This window comes from Pituophis catenifer, unplaced genomic scaffold, assembly GCF_029215685.1.
Source record: "Pituophis catenifer annectens isolate HBS135680 unplaced genomic scaffold, rPitCat1.0.hap2 SCAF_2, whole genome shotgun sequence".
In the NCBI taxonomy this organism is placed as follows: Eukaryota; Metazoa; Chordata; class Lepidosauria; order Squamata; family Colubridae; genus Pituophis; species Pituophis catenifer.
Window position 1 is genome coordinate 29,988,696 of NW_027256882.1, and position 12,575 is coordinate 30,001,270.

The 12,575-nt window shown below is 40.0% G+C and overlaps 2 protein-coding genes across 2 annotated transcripts in view; one reads left to right on the plus strand and one right to left on the minus strand.

Annotated features, from left to right (window-relative positions):
• Positions 1–12,575, minus strand: part of LOC139310059 (uncharacterized) — a 649,177-nt gene that overhangs the window by 510,152 nt on the left and 126,450 nt on the right.
• On the plus strand, positions 775–9,016 carry LOC139313470 (zinc finger protein 850-like). Its single transcript, XM_070939074.1, has 5 exons — positions 775–2,014; positions 5,018–5,046; positions 7,494–8,046; positions 8,536–8,721; positions 8,901–9,016. The coding sequence occupies exons 1-5, from the start codon at positions 775–777 to the stop codon at positions 9,014–9,016; spliced, it is 2,124 nt and encodes a 707-aa protein (XP_070795175.1).

A 12,575-nucleotide genomic window follows, 5' to 3' on the forward strand; every position in this document is an offset into this window, starting at 1 on the left:
AATAAATCATGATTAATGTAAGAGTTTATTGGAGGATTGGAGCATGCTTGCTTTTTCATTGTAATGTAAATGTTTTTCTTTTTTTCTCATCATCTGCAACCATTTCATCCACAATTAAAGATACAATTTTATTTGAATCTTATAGACAAAGAGGATGGCAATAAGAGCACTCTGGACAACTGAGGATAACAACCAACATTGAATAGAAAAGCAAATCAGTCCAGAAATCACAGTATTTTCCATTTCCTTCTCAAAGCCTACAATTCTTCACCTTCCTCAGCAAGTGATAGAGAAATGAGAGAAAATCAAGATTTCTAGCTGGGAAAAGTAGAGTGTGAAATTCAAGCATACGTTACATGAAAAGTCAAGAGAGATTATTGTTCCATTGAGCAAATGAGGGAAATGAGGGAAGTTACTGGGGAGGAAAAGGTCAATAGGAAAGCCACGTAGAGCAGACAGTGTTGCAGGCCTCGCTCTGGGAGCAAGAAAACGGCTTGAATCAAAGGACTGCTAAACAAAGAATCATTCATATTTTGGACCTCCTCAGGAATATTAGTTGTGGAAAAGCCCCATAGATGTGCCTTTTGTGGGAAAGATACGACTTGAAAATCACAGCTAATTATGCCTGAGAGGATCCCGACTGGATAAAAGCCATATAATACTCTAAATGTGGCAAAACCTCTGATCAGAACACCTCCATTGTGGTTCCTGGAAGGACCCACACAGGAGAGAAGCTCTACAAGTGCTCCCAATGCAGTAAATGCTTTAGCAAGAATGGCAACGTGGACTCATACCAAGGAGAAACCGTTTGAATGTCCTGAGTGTGGGAAACATTTCAATAGAAATTCCAACCTCATTAGGCACCAGAGAATTCACACAGGTGAGAAACCCTTTGAATGTCCTGACTGTGGTAAAAGTTTCTCTCAGAATTCCCAGGTCATGGCACACCAGAGAACTCACACAGGTGAGAAACCCTTTGAATGTCCTGATTGTGAGAAAAGTTTCGCCCACAATTCCAAGCTCATGAGACACCAGAGGACTCACACAGGTGAGAAACCCTTTGAATGTCCTGACTGTGGTAAAAGTTTCAGTCAGAATTCCAGCCTGGTTCAACACCAGATGATTCACACAGGCGAGAAACTCTGTAAATGTCTTGAATGTGGGAATAGTTTCAGTCGGAATTCTGACCTCATTACACACCAGAGGACTCACACAGGAGAGAAACCATTTGAATGTCCTGATTGTGGGAAAAGTTTCAGTCGTAATTCCAGCCTGATAATACACCAGAGAACTCACACTGGTGAGAAACCCTTTGAGTGTCCTGATTGTGAGAAAAGTTTCAGTACCAATTCCAGCCTGGTGAAACACAAGAGGACTCACACAGGAGAGAAACCGTTTCAATGTCCTGTTTGTGGGAAAAGTTTCAGTGAGAATTCCAGCCTGGTGATACACCAGAGAACTCATACAGGTGAGAAACCATTTGAATGTACTGATTGTCAGAAAAGTTTCAATAACAATTCCAGCCTGCTGAAACACCAGACGACTCACACAGGAGAGAAACCCTTTGAATGTCTTCACTGTAGGAAAAGTTTCAGTCGTAATTCCAGCCTTGTTCAACACCAGAGGACTCACACAGCAGAGAAACCCTTTGAATGTCTTGATTGTGGGAAAAGTTTTACTCAAAATTACTACCTGGTAATACACCAGAGGATTCATGCAGGAGAGAAACCCTTTGAATGTCCTAATTGTGGGAAAAGTTTCAGTAAGAGTTCCCACCTCATTAGCCACAAGAGGATTCACACAGGAGAGAAACCCTTTAAATGTTCTGACTGTGGGAAATGTTTCAGTCAAAATTCCAACCTTATAAGCCACCAGAGGATTAACAAAGCAGGGAAACCCTTTAAATGTCCTGATTGTGGTAAAAGTTTCAGTCACAATTCTAGCCTGGTGAACCACCGGAGGACTCACACAGGAGAGAAACCCTTTGAATGTCCTGATTGTGGGAGAAGTTTCAGTCAGAATTCCAGCCTGGTGACACACCAGAGGATTCACACAGGAGAGAAACCCTTTGCATGTCCTGATTGTGGGAAAAGTTTCAGTCAGATTTCCAGTCTGGTTAAACACCAGAGGACTCACACAGGAGAGAAACTGTATGAGTGTCCAGATTGTGGGAAAGATCTCAGTACTAGGTTTAACCTTCTAAATCATATGCTTATACACATAGGGGAGAAACCATTTAAGTGTCCCAAGTGTGGACGGTCCTTCAGGCAACATTCCAGCCTTACTGCACACAAGAAAATTCACCTGAGGCCTCAAGTGATGAGTGTAGAGAAGGCTTGAATTTCATTTCTAACATCCCATTGTAAGTCCAGCTGAGAAACTGACTATTTAATTTTACTACAAATTCTTTTTGTAATGGTATTTGCCTGATTTTTTGTAGGCAAATATGTAATGATATTAGGTGGGAAGGAGAAAAGAAGAAATTGCAACATATTAGTTTGATAAAGGCTATCTGGCCATCAGCAGAAGAAGTTGCTGGATATTTATTTTTGCAGATATTGTACAATTATGTAAAAATATTTTAGGAGTGTTCTTTGCATTTTTATCATGGTAGATGATATAAATGCCACATACAGAATCCCAGCCTTTTTCTTCCTTGCTTGACCCGAGATTTTTAGCCTCAGAATTTTCCAGCCAGCATCTGTTGGGGATAGGAGCACTCAGACTATAGTTAGAGATTGTGGCTCCACATATAAGGAGAAAGCGAGAGGAGAACAGAAGTAAAGGAGTTTAAAAGTTCATTTTTTCCTAAGAGCTCCTGGAATTCAGTGCACCAAGCACGTCTCTTCAGATTGTGTCAAGAATGAGGCACGCAACTGGAAGATACCATATGAATAGCAAATATATCGGGGGAGTTTGGGGCAGTGACAAAAGCAGTGTAAAATTTCAGATGTAAAAGCTGTTGTGCCTTGCAAAGTGACCTTCATTGAGAAAAGCTGTAGGGAAAACTATATGATCAAGAGACAATTGATAAAATAAAAGAATACTTAGAAAAAGCAGAGTTAACTAGAATACCAGAAACAGTTAAAGCAACATTAGAAGAAAGAATAACAATGATGGAATTAACGGAAGCAATTAAAAGACAAAAGAATGGCAAAACATCAGGCCCGGGTGTGCTACAAGCAGAGTTATATAAAATATTACAAAACTCCATAGGCAATTCAATGTTGGAAGTATTCAGTGAATTAATGTTAGAGGTGAAAGTACCAAATTCTTGAATGGAAGTATACATTAGCTCATACTGAAAGAGGTTTCAGACTTGCATCAGATAAAAAAACTATAGACCAATATCTTTATTGAATCCGGACTACAAAATATTTGCTTCAATAATAGCAGAAAGACTAAAGAGATTTTTAAATCAATTTATACATGCAGATCAAAATGGCTTTTTACCTAAGAGACAAAGATAATATGAGAATAATTTTGAATACACTGAAATATTATGAAGCACATCGAGAGAAGCAAATGGTACTGATTTTCTTTGATGCACAGAAGGTGTTTGACAATGTGAACTGGCAATTGATGCTGACACAATTAAAAGTTATGGACTTTGGGGGGAGATTTATCAAGATGATTAAGGCAATACACTATAAACAAAACGCAAAGGTGATGGTAAATGGAGATGGGACCGAAAAGGTTAACATCACAAAGGCTACAAGACAGGGATGTCCCATTTTACCATTATTATTGGTATTGACACTAGAAGTATTAAATAGAAGTATTAGACAGGATAAGGAGATAAAAGGTATGGAAATAAAAAAGGAAGAATACAAATTACAGGCATTTGCAGATGATTTGGTTTTTATCTATAATCCACAAGAAACAGGGCCAAAATTAATAGAAAGAATAGAAGAGTATGGTGAAGTGGCAGGATTAAAAATAAAGAAAAAACTAAGATTTTAGTGAAAAATATTACAGAGAAACAGAAAAAAGTTAATGAAGAAATTAGACATTCAGATTACTAAGGAAGTAAAATACTTAGGGATTCAATTAACAGCAAGATGTGTAACGATTAAGGAAGATAATTATAAGCTTATACAACAAATCAAGATAGATTTGGAAAAATTGGAAAGTTTGCAACAGGAACAGAAGAGAGGGTGATAAATTAGTTATTTATTGGGTATCAAATTAGAAGAACAAGTGAAGAATGATAGCATGGGCAAAAAAATTTGGTTATACAATAGAATTAGAAAAATGGCAGCAACTATGGGATAGAAATTACAAATTACCAATGTCAACTGCATATAAAGAAAACTTGTATAAGTTATTTTATAGATGGCATTTTTCGCCAGCAAGATTGGCAAAGATGTTTAAAGACAAATCAGCTAAATGTTGGAAATGTCACCAGACATCTGCGTTGTATTATCATATGTGGTGGAAATGCACAGAAGCCAAAAAATATTGGACAAAAATACAAACCCGAAATATTTTTGTTGGGGATTTTACCAGAAGCTTATAAGTAAAGAGAATGTATACTTGATTATCCATGCATAACTGCAGCTATAATTTTATTTGCACAAAATTGGAAAAATGAAGAGATTCCTACGGGTGAGAATGTGATTAGGAAAATATTAGAATGTGCAGAAATGAATAGGTTAACACTTGCAGTTAAAGAGAAGGAATAAACTGAATATTATATTGTATGGCAACTATTTTACAGATGGTTAGAGAATAAATATGCAAGTTAGAAATAAAAGTAGATTAGTGAAATATAGAAAATATATTAATAGAATTAAATAAGCTAAGAAGAGAATTGTTATAGTATTAGATATGCTATGTTTGTCAGTATTAAGTTAAAAGCATGCAAATCATGAACATGGCTGTAAATTTTAATTGTTATTGCACAAGACATTTGTACCCAGATGACACGTTGTTTAATGGAAGATGGATTGTTTGTATTAAAATAAAATAAAAAAAATATATTTTAAAAAAAAGTGGTAGTGCCCCATCATTTGAGGCTTTTCAGAAGAGATGAGAAAGCCACTTGTCTGAAATGGTATAGGGTGTCCTGCTTGACCAGAGGCTGGAATAGAAATCCTCCAAGGTCCCTTCCAATTCTGTTATTCTCTTCTGTTCTGTTGCGATGATGTTTATGATACCCTGATATGTAAAACCACTAGAAATCAAAGAGGTTGTACTTTCTTTTTTACTGGACTGTATTTGAAAACAATGCTATGCATAGTTGCATAGTCATAGTGTCCCCTTTGGGACTTGTGGTTAGATCTTATATAACACATGTGGCTCTCTACACAATTTCGGTTCTGGAATTTCCCTCCAAAATTCCCTGCACAGATGTTCTTCTTGACAAGTCATTAAACTCAGCCAGGTCAGCCTGACCCAAGTTAGAATGTACCCAGAACTTTCAATTCTCCAAACCAAGCATTTTATTCTTACAAAACAAGTGTTATAGGAACATTACCGTTCCCCTTTTCTGTTCCAAACCTTACCGCCTACTCATGTCCTGATTATGAGGTTACATCAGGATACATGAGATATATATAAAGGTTAAATATGGCGTTACTCAGGCTATGCTTTTTACAGGAATAATTCATTTTCTCACATTTTTTTTATTTCCATGCTTCTGCTGTGGCTGTAGCAACTCTCAATGGCTGCTTTCTCTGCCGTCCGGTTGAGAGGCTTCTTCCAACCAGCCAGGGAACTTGCAACTTCCCTGTGCTTGCCAGTCACTGCCTCTCTCATTACAGGACAGATTCGGTCAAAAAAGACCCCCAGATGGCTGCGATATCGACGATCCTTCGGAAATCCCCGAAGAAAGCTTCATTTCGCTGTGGGCGCTGGCCACAACTCACACACCCCAGCTCCTACTTGTGAAAAATCTTCCTCACTGTAGAATGATGGATTTTAAATTGTTTGGAAATGGCCTTTTAAACTTTCCGAAATTGATCGGCAGCAATAATTGCTTCTCTAAGATCATTGCTGATGTCTTTACACTTTGGCATTGTGTTAACACACACCTCAATGCCAGAGACCAGCAAACTCCTACAACTTTGGCTTTTATCAATGTAATTATCCTGGCTGCTGATCAATTGATCAAGGGCACTTTATTAGCAGTACTTGGCTGCTACTTTGCCTCTTTATACTATGTAAACAGTGAGAAGTTTCCTAATAGTGAGAACAAGTAACCAACAGAACGGCTTGCTTCAGAAGTTGTGGTGCTCCATCACTGGAGGCTTTTCAGAAGAGATGAAACAGCCACTTGTCTGAAATGGTATAGGGTGTCCTGCTTGAGCAGAGGCTGGATTAGAAGACCTACAAGGTCCATTCCAGTTCTGTTATTTTCTTCTGTTCTCTAGCAATGATATTTATGATATCCTGATAAGTAAAACCATAGAAATCAAATAGGATGTACTTTCTTTTTCACTTGACTGTATTTGAAAAAATCCTTTGCATTGCTAAGAATTTGTGATTGACTTAGTCAACAAGTGAATTTCATCATTTTTCATTGTAATGTAAATGTTTTTCTTTTTTTCTCATCTTCTGCAACCATTAAAGATACACTTTTATTTGAATTTTATAGACAAAGAGGATGGCAATAAGAGCCCTCTGGACAACTGAGGACAACAAGCAACATTGAATAGCAAAGCAATTCAGTCCAGAAATCAAAATATTTTCCATTTCCTTCAGAGAGCCACACAATTCTTCACCTTCCTCAGTAAGTGAGAGAGAAACAAGAAAAAATCAAGAAGAGATTTCTAGCTGGGAAAAGTAGAGTGTAAAATTCAAGCATACGTTACATGAAAAGTCAAGGGAGATTATTGTTTCATTGAACAAAAGGGAAATATTTTGAAGTTACTGGAGAGTAAAAGGTCAATTGGAAAACCAGGTAGAGCAGACAGTTTTGCAGGCCTCCCTCTGGGAGCAAGAAAACGGCTTGAATCAAAGCACTGCTAAACAAGGGATCATCCATATTTTGGACCTTCTCAAGAATATTACTTGTGGAAAAGCTCCATAGACGTGACAGTTGTGGGAAAGATACGACTTGTAAATCACAGCTGATTATGCCTGAGAGGATCCAGACTGGAGAAAAGTCATACAATACTCTAAATGTGGCAAAACCTTTGGTCAGAACAAGTCTGTTGTGGTTCTTGGAAGGACCCACACAGGAGAAAAGCCCTACAAGTGCTCCCAATGCGATAAATGCTTTAGCGAGCATGGCAACGTGGACTCACACCAAGGAGAAACCGCTTGAATGTCCTGATTGTGGGAAATTTTTCTATCATAATTCCAGCTTGGTGACACACCAGAGGATTCACACAGGAGAGAAACCGTTTGAATGTCCTGATTGTGGAAAATGTTTCAGTCAGCATTCCAACATGGTGACACACCAGAGGACTCACACAGGAGAGAAGCCGTTTGAATGTCCTATTTGTGGGAAAAGTTTCAGTAAGAATTTCAGCCTTATTGGCCATCAGAGGACTCACACAGGAGAAAAACCCTTTGAATGTCCTGATTGTGGAAAAGGCTTCAGTCAGCATTCCAACCTGGTGACACACCAGAGGACTCACACAGGAGAGAAACCCTTTGAGTGTTCTGATTGTGGTAAAAGTTTCAATACCAATTCCAACCTGGTGACACACCAAAGGACTCACACAGGAGAGAAACCCTTTGAATGTCCTGATTGTGATAAAAGTTTTAGTAACAATTCCAGCCTGGTTCAACACCAGAGGATTCACACAGGAGAGAAACCCTTTAAATGTCCTGACTGTGGAAAAAGTTTCAGTCACAATTCCTATCTCATTGGCCACCAGAGGATTCACACAGGGGAGAAACCATTTGAATGTCCTGTTTGTGGGAAAAGTTTCAGTAAGAATTCCCATCTCGTGAAACACCAGAGGACTCACACAGGAGAGAAACCCTTTGAATGTCCTGACTGTGGGAAAAGTTTCTCTCAGAATTGCACCCTTGTTCAACACCAGAGGATTCACACAGGAGAGAAACCCTTTAAATGTCATGACTGTGGGAAAAGTTTCAGTCAGAATTCCACCCTGGTTCAACACCAGAGGACTCACATAGGAGCAAATCTCTTTGAATGTCCTGTTCTTGGAAAAGTTTCTCTCAGAGATCCCAGCTCGTGGTGCACCAGGGGACTCACACAGGAGAGAAGCCCTACAAGTGCTCCCAATGTGGTAAATGCTTTAGCGAGCATGGCAATGTGGACTCACACCAAGGAGAAATCGCTTGAATGTCCTGATTGTCGGAAATTTTTCTATCATAATTCCAGCTTGGTGGCACACCAGCGGATTCACACAGGAGAGAAACCGTTTGAATGTCCTGATTGTGGAAAATGTTTCAGTCAGCATTCCAACATGGTGACACACCAGAGGACTCACACAGGAGAGAAGCCATTTGAATGTCCTATTTGTGGGAAAAGTTTCAGTAAAAATTTCAGCCTTATTGGCCATCAGAGGACACACACAGGAGAAAAACCCTTTGAATGTCCTGATTGTGGAAAAGGCTTCAGTCAGCATTCCAACCTGGTGTCACACCAGAGGACTCACACAGGAGAGAAACCCTTTGAGTGTTCTGATTGTGGTAAAAGTTTCAATACCAATTCCAACCTGGTGACACACCAAAGGACTCACAAAGAGAAACTCTTTGAATGTCCTGTTCATGGAAAAGTTTCAGAGATCCCAGCTCATGGTGCACCAGAGGACTCACACAGGAGAGAAACTGAATGAGTGTCCCGTTTCTGGCAAAAGTTTCAGTTGGAATTCCAACCTGGTGATACACCACAGGAGAGAAACCATAGAAGTGTCCAGACTGTGGGAAAAATTTCAGTATTAGGACTAGCCTTTTAAATCATATGCTTATACACACAGGGGAGAAACTATTTGAGTGCCCTGAATGTGGATGGTGCTTCAGGAAACATTCCAGCCTTATTGCACACAAGAAAATCCACATGACGCCCCAAGTGATGAGTGTAGAGAAAGCTTGAATTTCATTTCTAATGTCCCATTGAAAGTCCAGCTGAGATTTGCCTATTTTTTGTAGGCAAATATGTAATTGTATTAGATGGGAAGGAGGAAGGAAAAAAATGGCAACATACTATTTTGATAATAGCCATCTGGCCATCAGCAGCAGAAGTTGCTGGATATGGGTAGTCCTCAGGTTACAAATGTAATGGATCCTGCCCATTCCATCCGTAACTCGAGAATTCGTGGGAGTGAATCTCTTACATTGAACGACATCACTTCCTGCTTTCGCTCTTCCATTTGCTGCTTTTTTTGCCTCAGATCATCCTGATGACACTCCAGTACCAAGAAAGCAACCCCTGGAGGTTGCACGTGGCCTCTTGAGGCTACTTTCTTGTCCACAAAGTGCTTGAGGATTGCATTCCTGTAGGCTTTAGCAACCCTTGGCAAAAAGCCTTTGCCTGTAGGGACACGGCTTTGGAGGAGTGTGTCTGCTCATCCAAAGCTCTGCTGGTGCCAACAAATTTTTTTTGCAAAGGACTGTTGAAGCGTACGCAATCTCCCTGCAGGCTTCGGCAAGGAAATGGCAAATGGAGGGAAGGGCTGAATGACCGAAACTTTCCCTCAGTTTGCAAATGCCCAGGTCTCAATTAACAGAGAATAGAGGCCTTAAGTGTGAGATTACACAAGATCTTGCAATATGTTAGGCCTCTGTTCTTTGCAAATGTGTGCAAAGAAACTGCAACAGAGAGGAGGTCTTTGCAAGATAAGTGAGTCTCCACAGGCGAAGTGCCTATGAAGACCGGGCGGTGGGGGGACAGAATATGTGGGGTGAATGTTGCAGAGCCTGTGCAGTTATTTGTAATGGTGAACAACTGCTGTGGTGCTGCAATATTCATAATCTCGGGGTTTGTTGGTAAATGCTGCGGGTGCTTATCGCGTAACTTCGAACGATCGCTAAGGGAACGCTCGTAACCCATGGAAGTGGAAGTGGAAGAAACCATATGAATAGCAGATATATTGGGGGAGTTTGGGGCAGTGACGAAACCAGTGTAAATTTTCAGATGTCTCTTCGTGGAGAAGAGCTGTAGGAATATTGAGTTGAGGAGAAAAGGGATTATGGTTTTGAACACAGGACCTCCATGTTTATTCGCAACTCCTGCTGTAATCTCCTTTGTTTTTAGGAGCCTCCTTATTAGCCTTTGATAGCTGGTGGGTGAGAGCAGCACCAAGATACTAATACTTTTGTCGGGGGGGGGGGCCTTGGTGGGTAGATGTGGGGAGGGGAAATGTACAGTAATGTTTCACTGCTAAAAGAGTATTGCATAAGCATCTTTAGAAGCTTTTGAGAAAGACAAATAAAGGAAAGTGTCAGCATTTCTGTAAACACATTGAAGACATTTCCTGTTCTTTCAGTGCTTCTCTCTCAGGGCTTCTTAATGTTTTTATCCTTGAAATATAGGGAGGAACATTATTTGTGGCAGCAAAAGTGACATTTTAGCTATGCAGATAAATGGTCCTGATTTTTCTGGGATTGGAAGACACCAAAGAATTCCAAGATTTATTTCCCCAACACCATTCCCAAAGACAGGTTACAATTTTTTTAGTAGGTCTCATTACACCGAACAGCCAGGACCAGGCCAGGTGTGTGTGGAGAATCCAAGAGGGTCTTGGCCTAAGTCTTAAGTACAACTGATTTCAAATTTAATCATATGCAAAATTTCTAAAATTTAAAACAGTAAAAATATATTTAATCAATTTTCCTTTTTTCTTTCCTTGGTGTCACATTTTAGTGTACCATCTTTATTATGTCTCATCATAGTTAGGAGTCGGAAACCCTTTCAATAATCCCAAAGCCTCTGAATCTCACAGGGCTATATAACAATATCAAGCAACATTAAATAAAGCCAACCTAAGAGTCGGAGGGCATGGTTTACAGGGCGAGGTCAAAAGCCATAAGTCACCACTCAGACGAACAGTCCATTTCCTCAGAATCAAGATTTGAAGCTGAGATTGAAAGGTGGAAAGTAGGTGTTGTTTGGACATACTGGATCTTGAAAGCTGCAGCCTTGAATTTGAGGCTCGAGTAGCAGGAACAGCTGAATGTATAGATTTTGTGGGGACGAAGAAAGCCCACTTTGGTGATCACCAGGCTAGAGCCTGAGAGACGCTCATTTATTTATTTATTGGTTTAATTTATATGCCGCCCTTCTCCGGAGACTCAGGGCGGCTTACAATGCATTAAGCAATAGCCTTCATACTTTTGTATATACCTGCTTAGTAGGGTTTTCGGGGGGCCCTAAGCGGTGTTCTTTTTATACAAAGTCAGCTTATTGCCCCCACAATCCGGGTCCTCATTTTACCTACCTCAGAAGGATGGAAGGCTGAGTCAACCTTGAGCCTGGTGAAATTTGAACTCGCAGTAATTGCAGGAAGCTGTCAGCTAAGGGCTACTTAACAGCACTTTAGTCCGCTGCACCACCAAGGGTCTATTTCTGGTCTTGCTTTAGGCACAAAGCCGTCTCAGAGACCTTGGCCTATCCAGTCCTCTCAGGCCTTGGAAAGGGGAAATCTGCTTTCAAAAAACCTTGCCAGGGAAATGGGAGTGCAGGATACCTCCCCAAAACCTACTTTTGCAACTGAACGAACCTTGAAGAGTGAAGCTTGACTTACTTAGCTTCTCAAGATTAGGGAATACCCTAAACACCACCTCCCTAATGAAGATCTTGTTTGTGTGCACAGCCGCCAAATGATTTCCAGCTTCATCCTATCAATAGAATAATGAAACATGGACCAATAACTGGAAACATCCACTTTCCTTGCTTCCAAATCACGTCTAGATAGGAGATATTTTATCTATCTGCATCCTTGCAGAACCTAAATCTCACTAAAGGAAAGAGTTGCTCTAAGCAGCCTTTCCAATCTGCGCAGGAGTTAGATTTCAGTCTTATTACTCCCAAATTTTGGGCAAAAGACTTGGAGGGCAGCAGTTTGCAGAAAGCTGATATATAGATTTTGCACTTTCTTAGGGGTGACTCAGTGGAGATCAAAACCTCCCCAAAACTTTATGGCCGATTTCTTGTGGTTCCCAAGGATTTAGGACCCAGGAGGATCAGTGGGTCAGTGGCTCAAAGGGAGGCAACTTCATTCGTACTGCCCAGAGATGCTTCCAAGCACACTGATGCTAAATGCCTTGTGTGTCTATAACTTTGCATACACCGAAGTCTCCATTAGGTCAAAGCGAGAAAGTCACATACCCAGCAGGGCTAGAAAAGGGGACTTAACAAGAGTAGATGACTTGTCTATTTGTGGTAAGAGAAATGTTTCCAAAAGGCATTTCAAACAGTTGGAAAAAATGTTGGAAATACAGATGTGCATACAAAAATGTATCAAGGTCACACCACTCTTTCATACACATTCCTTTTTTTAATTCAAATTTTTTTTTTGAAAAAAGTTTATTTTTTTTGAAACATAAACAAAAAATACATCTTTTCAGAACGAGCCATTGATCCGGTCAAAATTACAATTACTAACTTCTCTTTAACAAAAGCTTTATCCAAATCTCCACTAATTACCATCTTA

Excerpts from the sequence above, each read along its gene's own strand:
- LOC139313470 (XM_070939074.1), top strand. The coding sequence starts at position 775 with ATGGCAACGTGGACTCATACCAAGGAGAAACCGTTTGAATGTCCTGAG. Across the intron at positions 5,047-7,493 it reads AAGAGATGAGAAAGCCACTT|AGGACTCACACAGGAGAAAA; the intron begins GTCTGAAATGGT and ends ATTGGCCATCAG. Across the intron at positions 8,722-8,900 it reads TTCAGAGATCCCAGCTCATG|GGGAGAAACTATTTGAGTGC; the intron begins GTGCACCAGAGG and ends TTATACACACAG.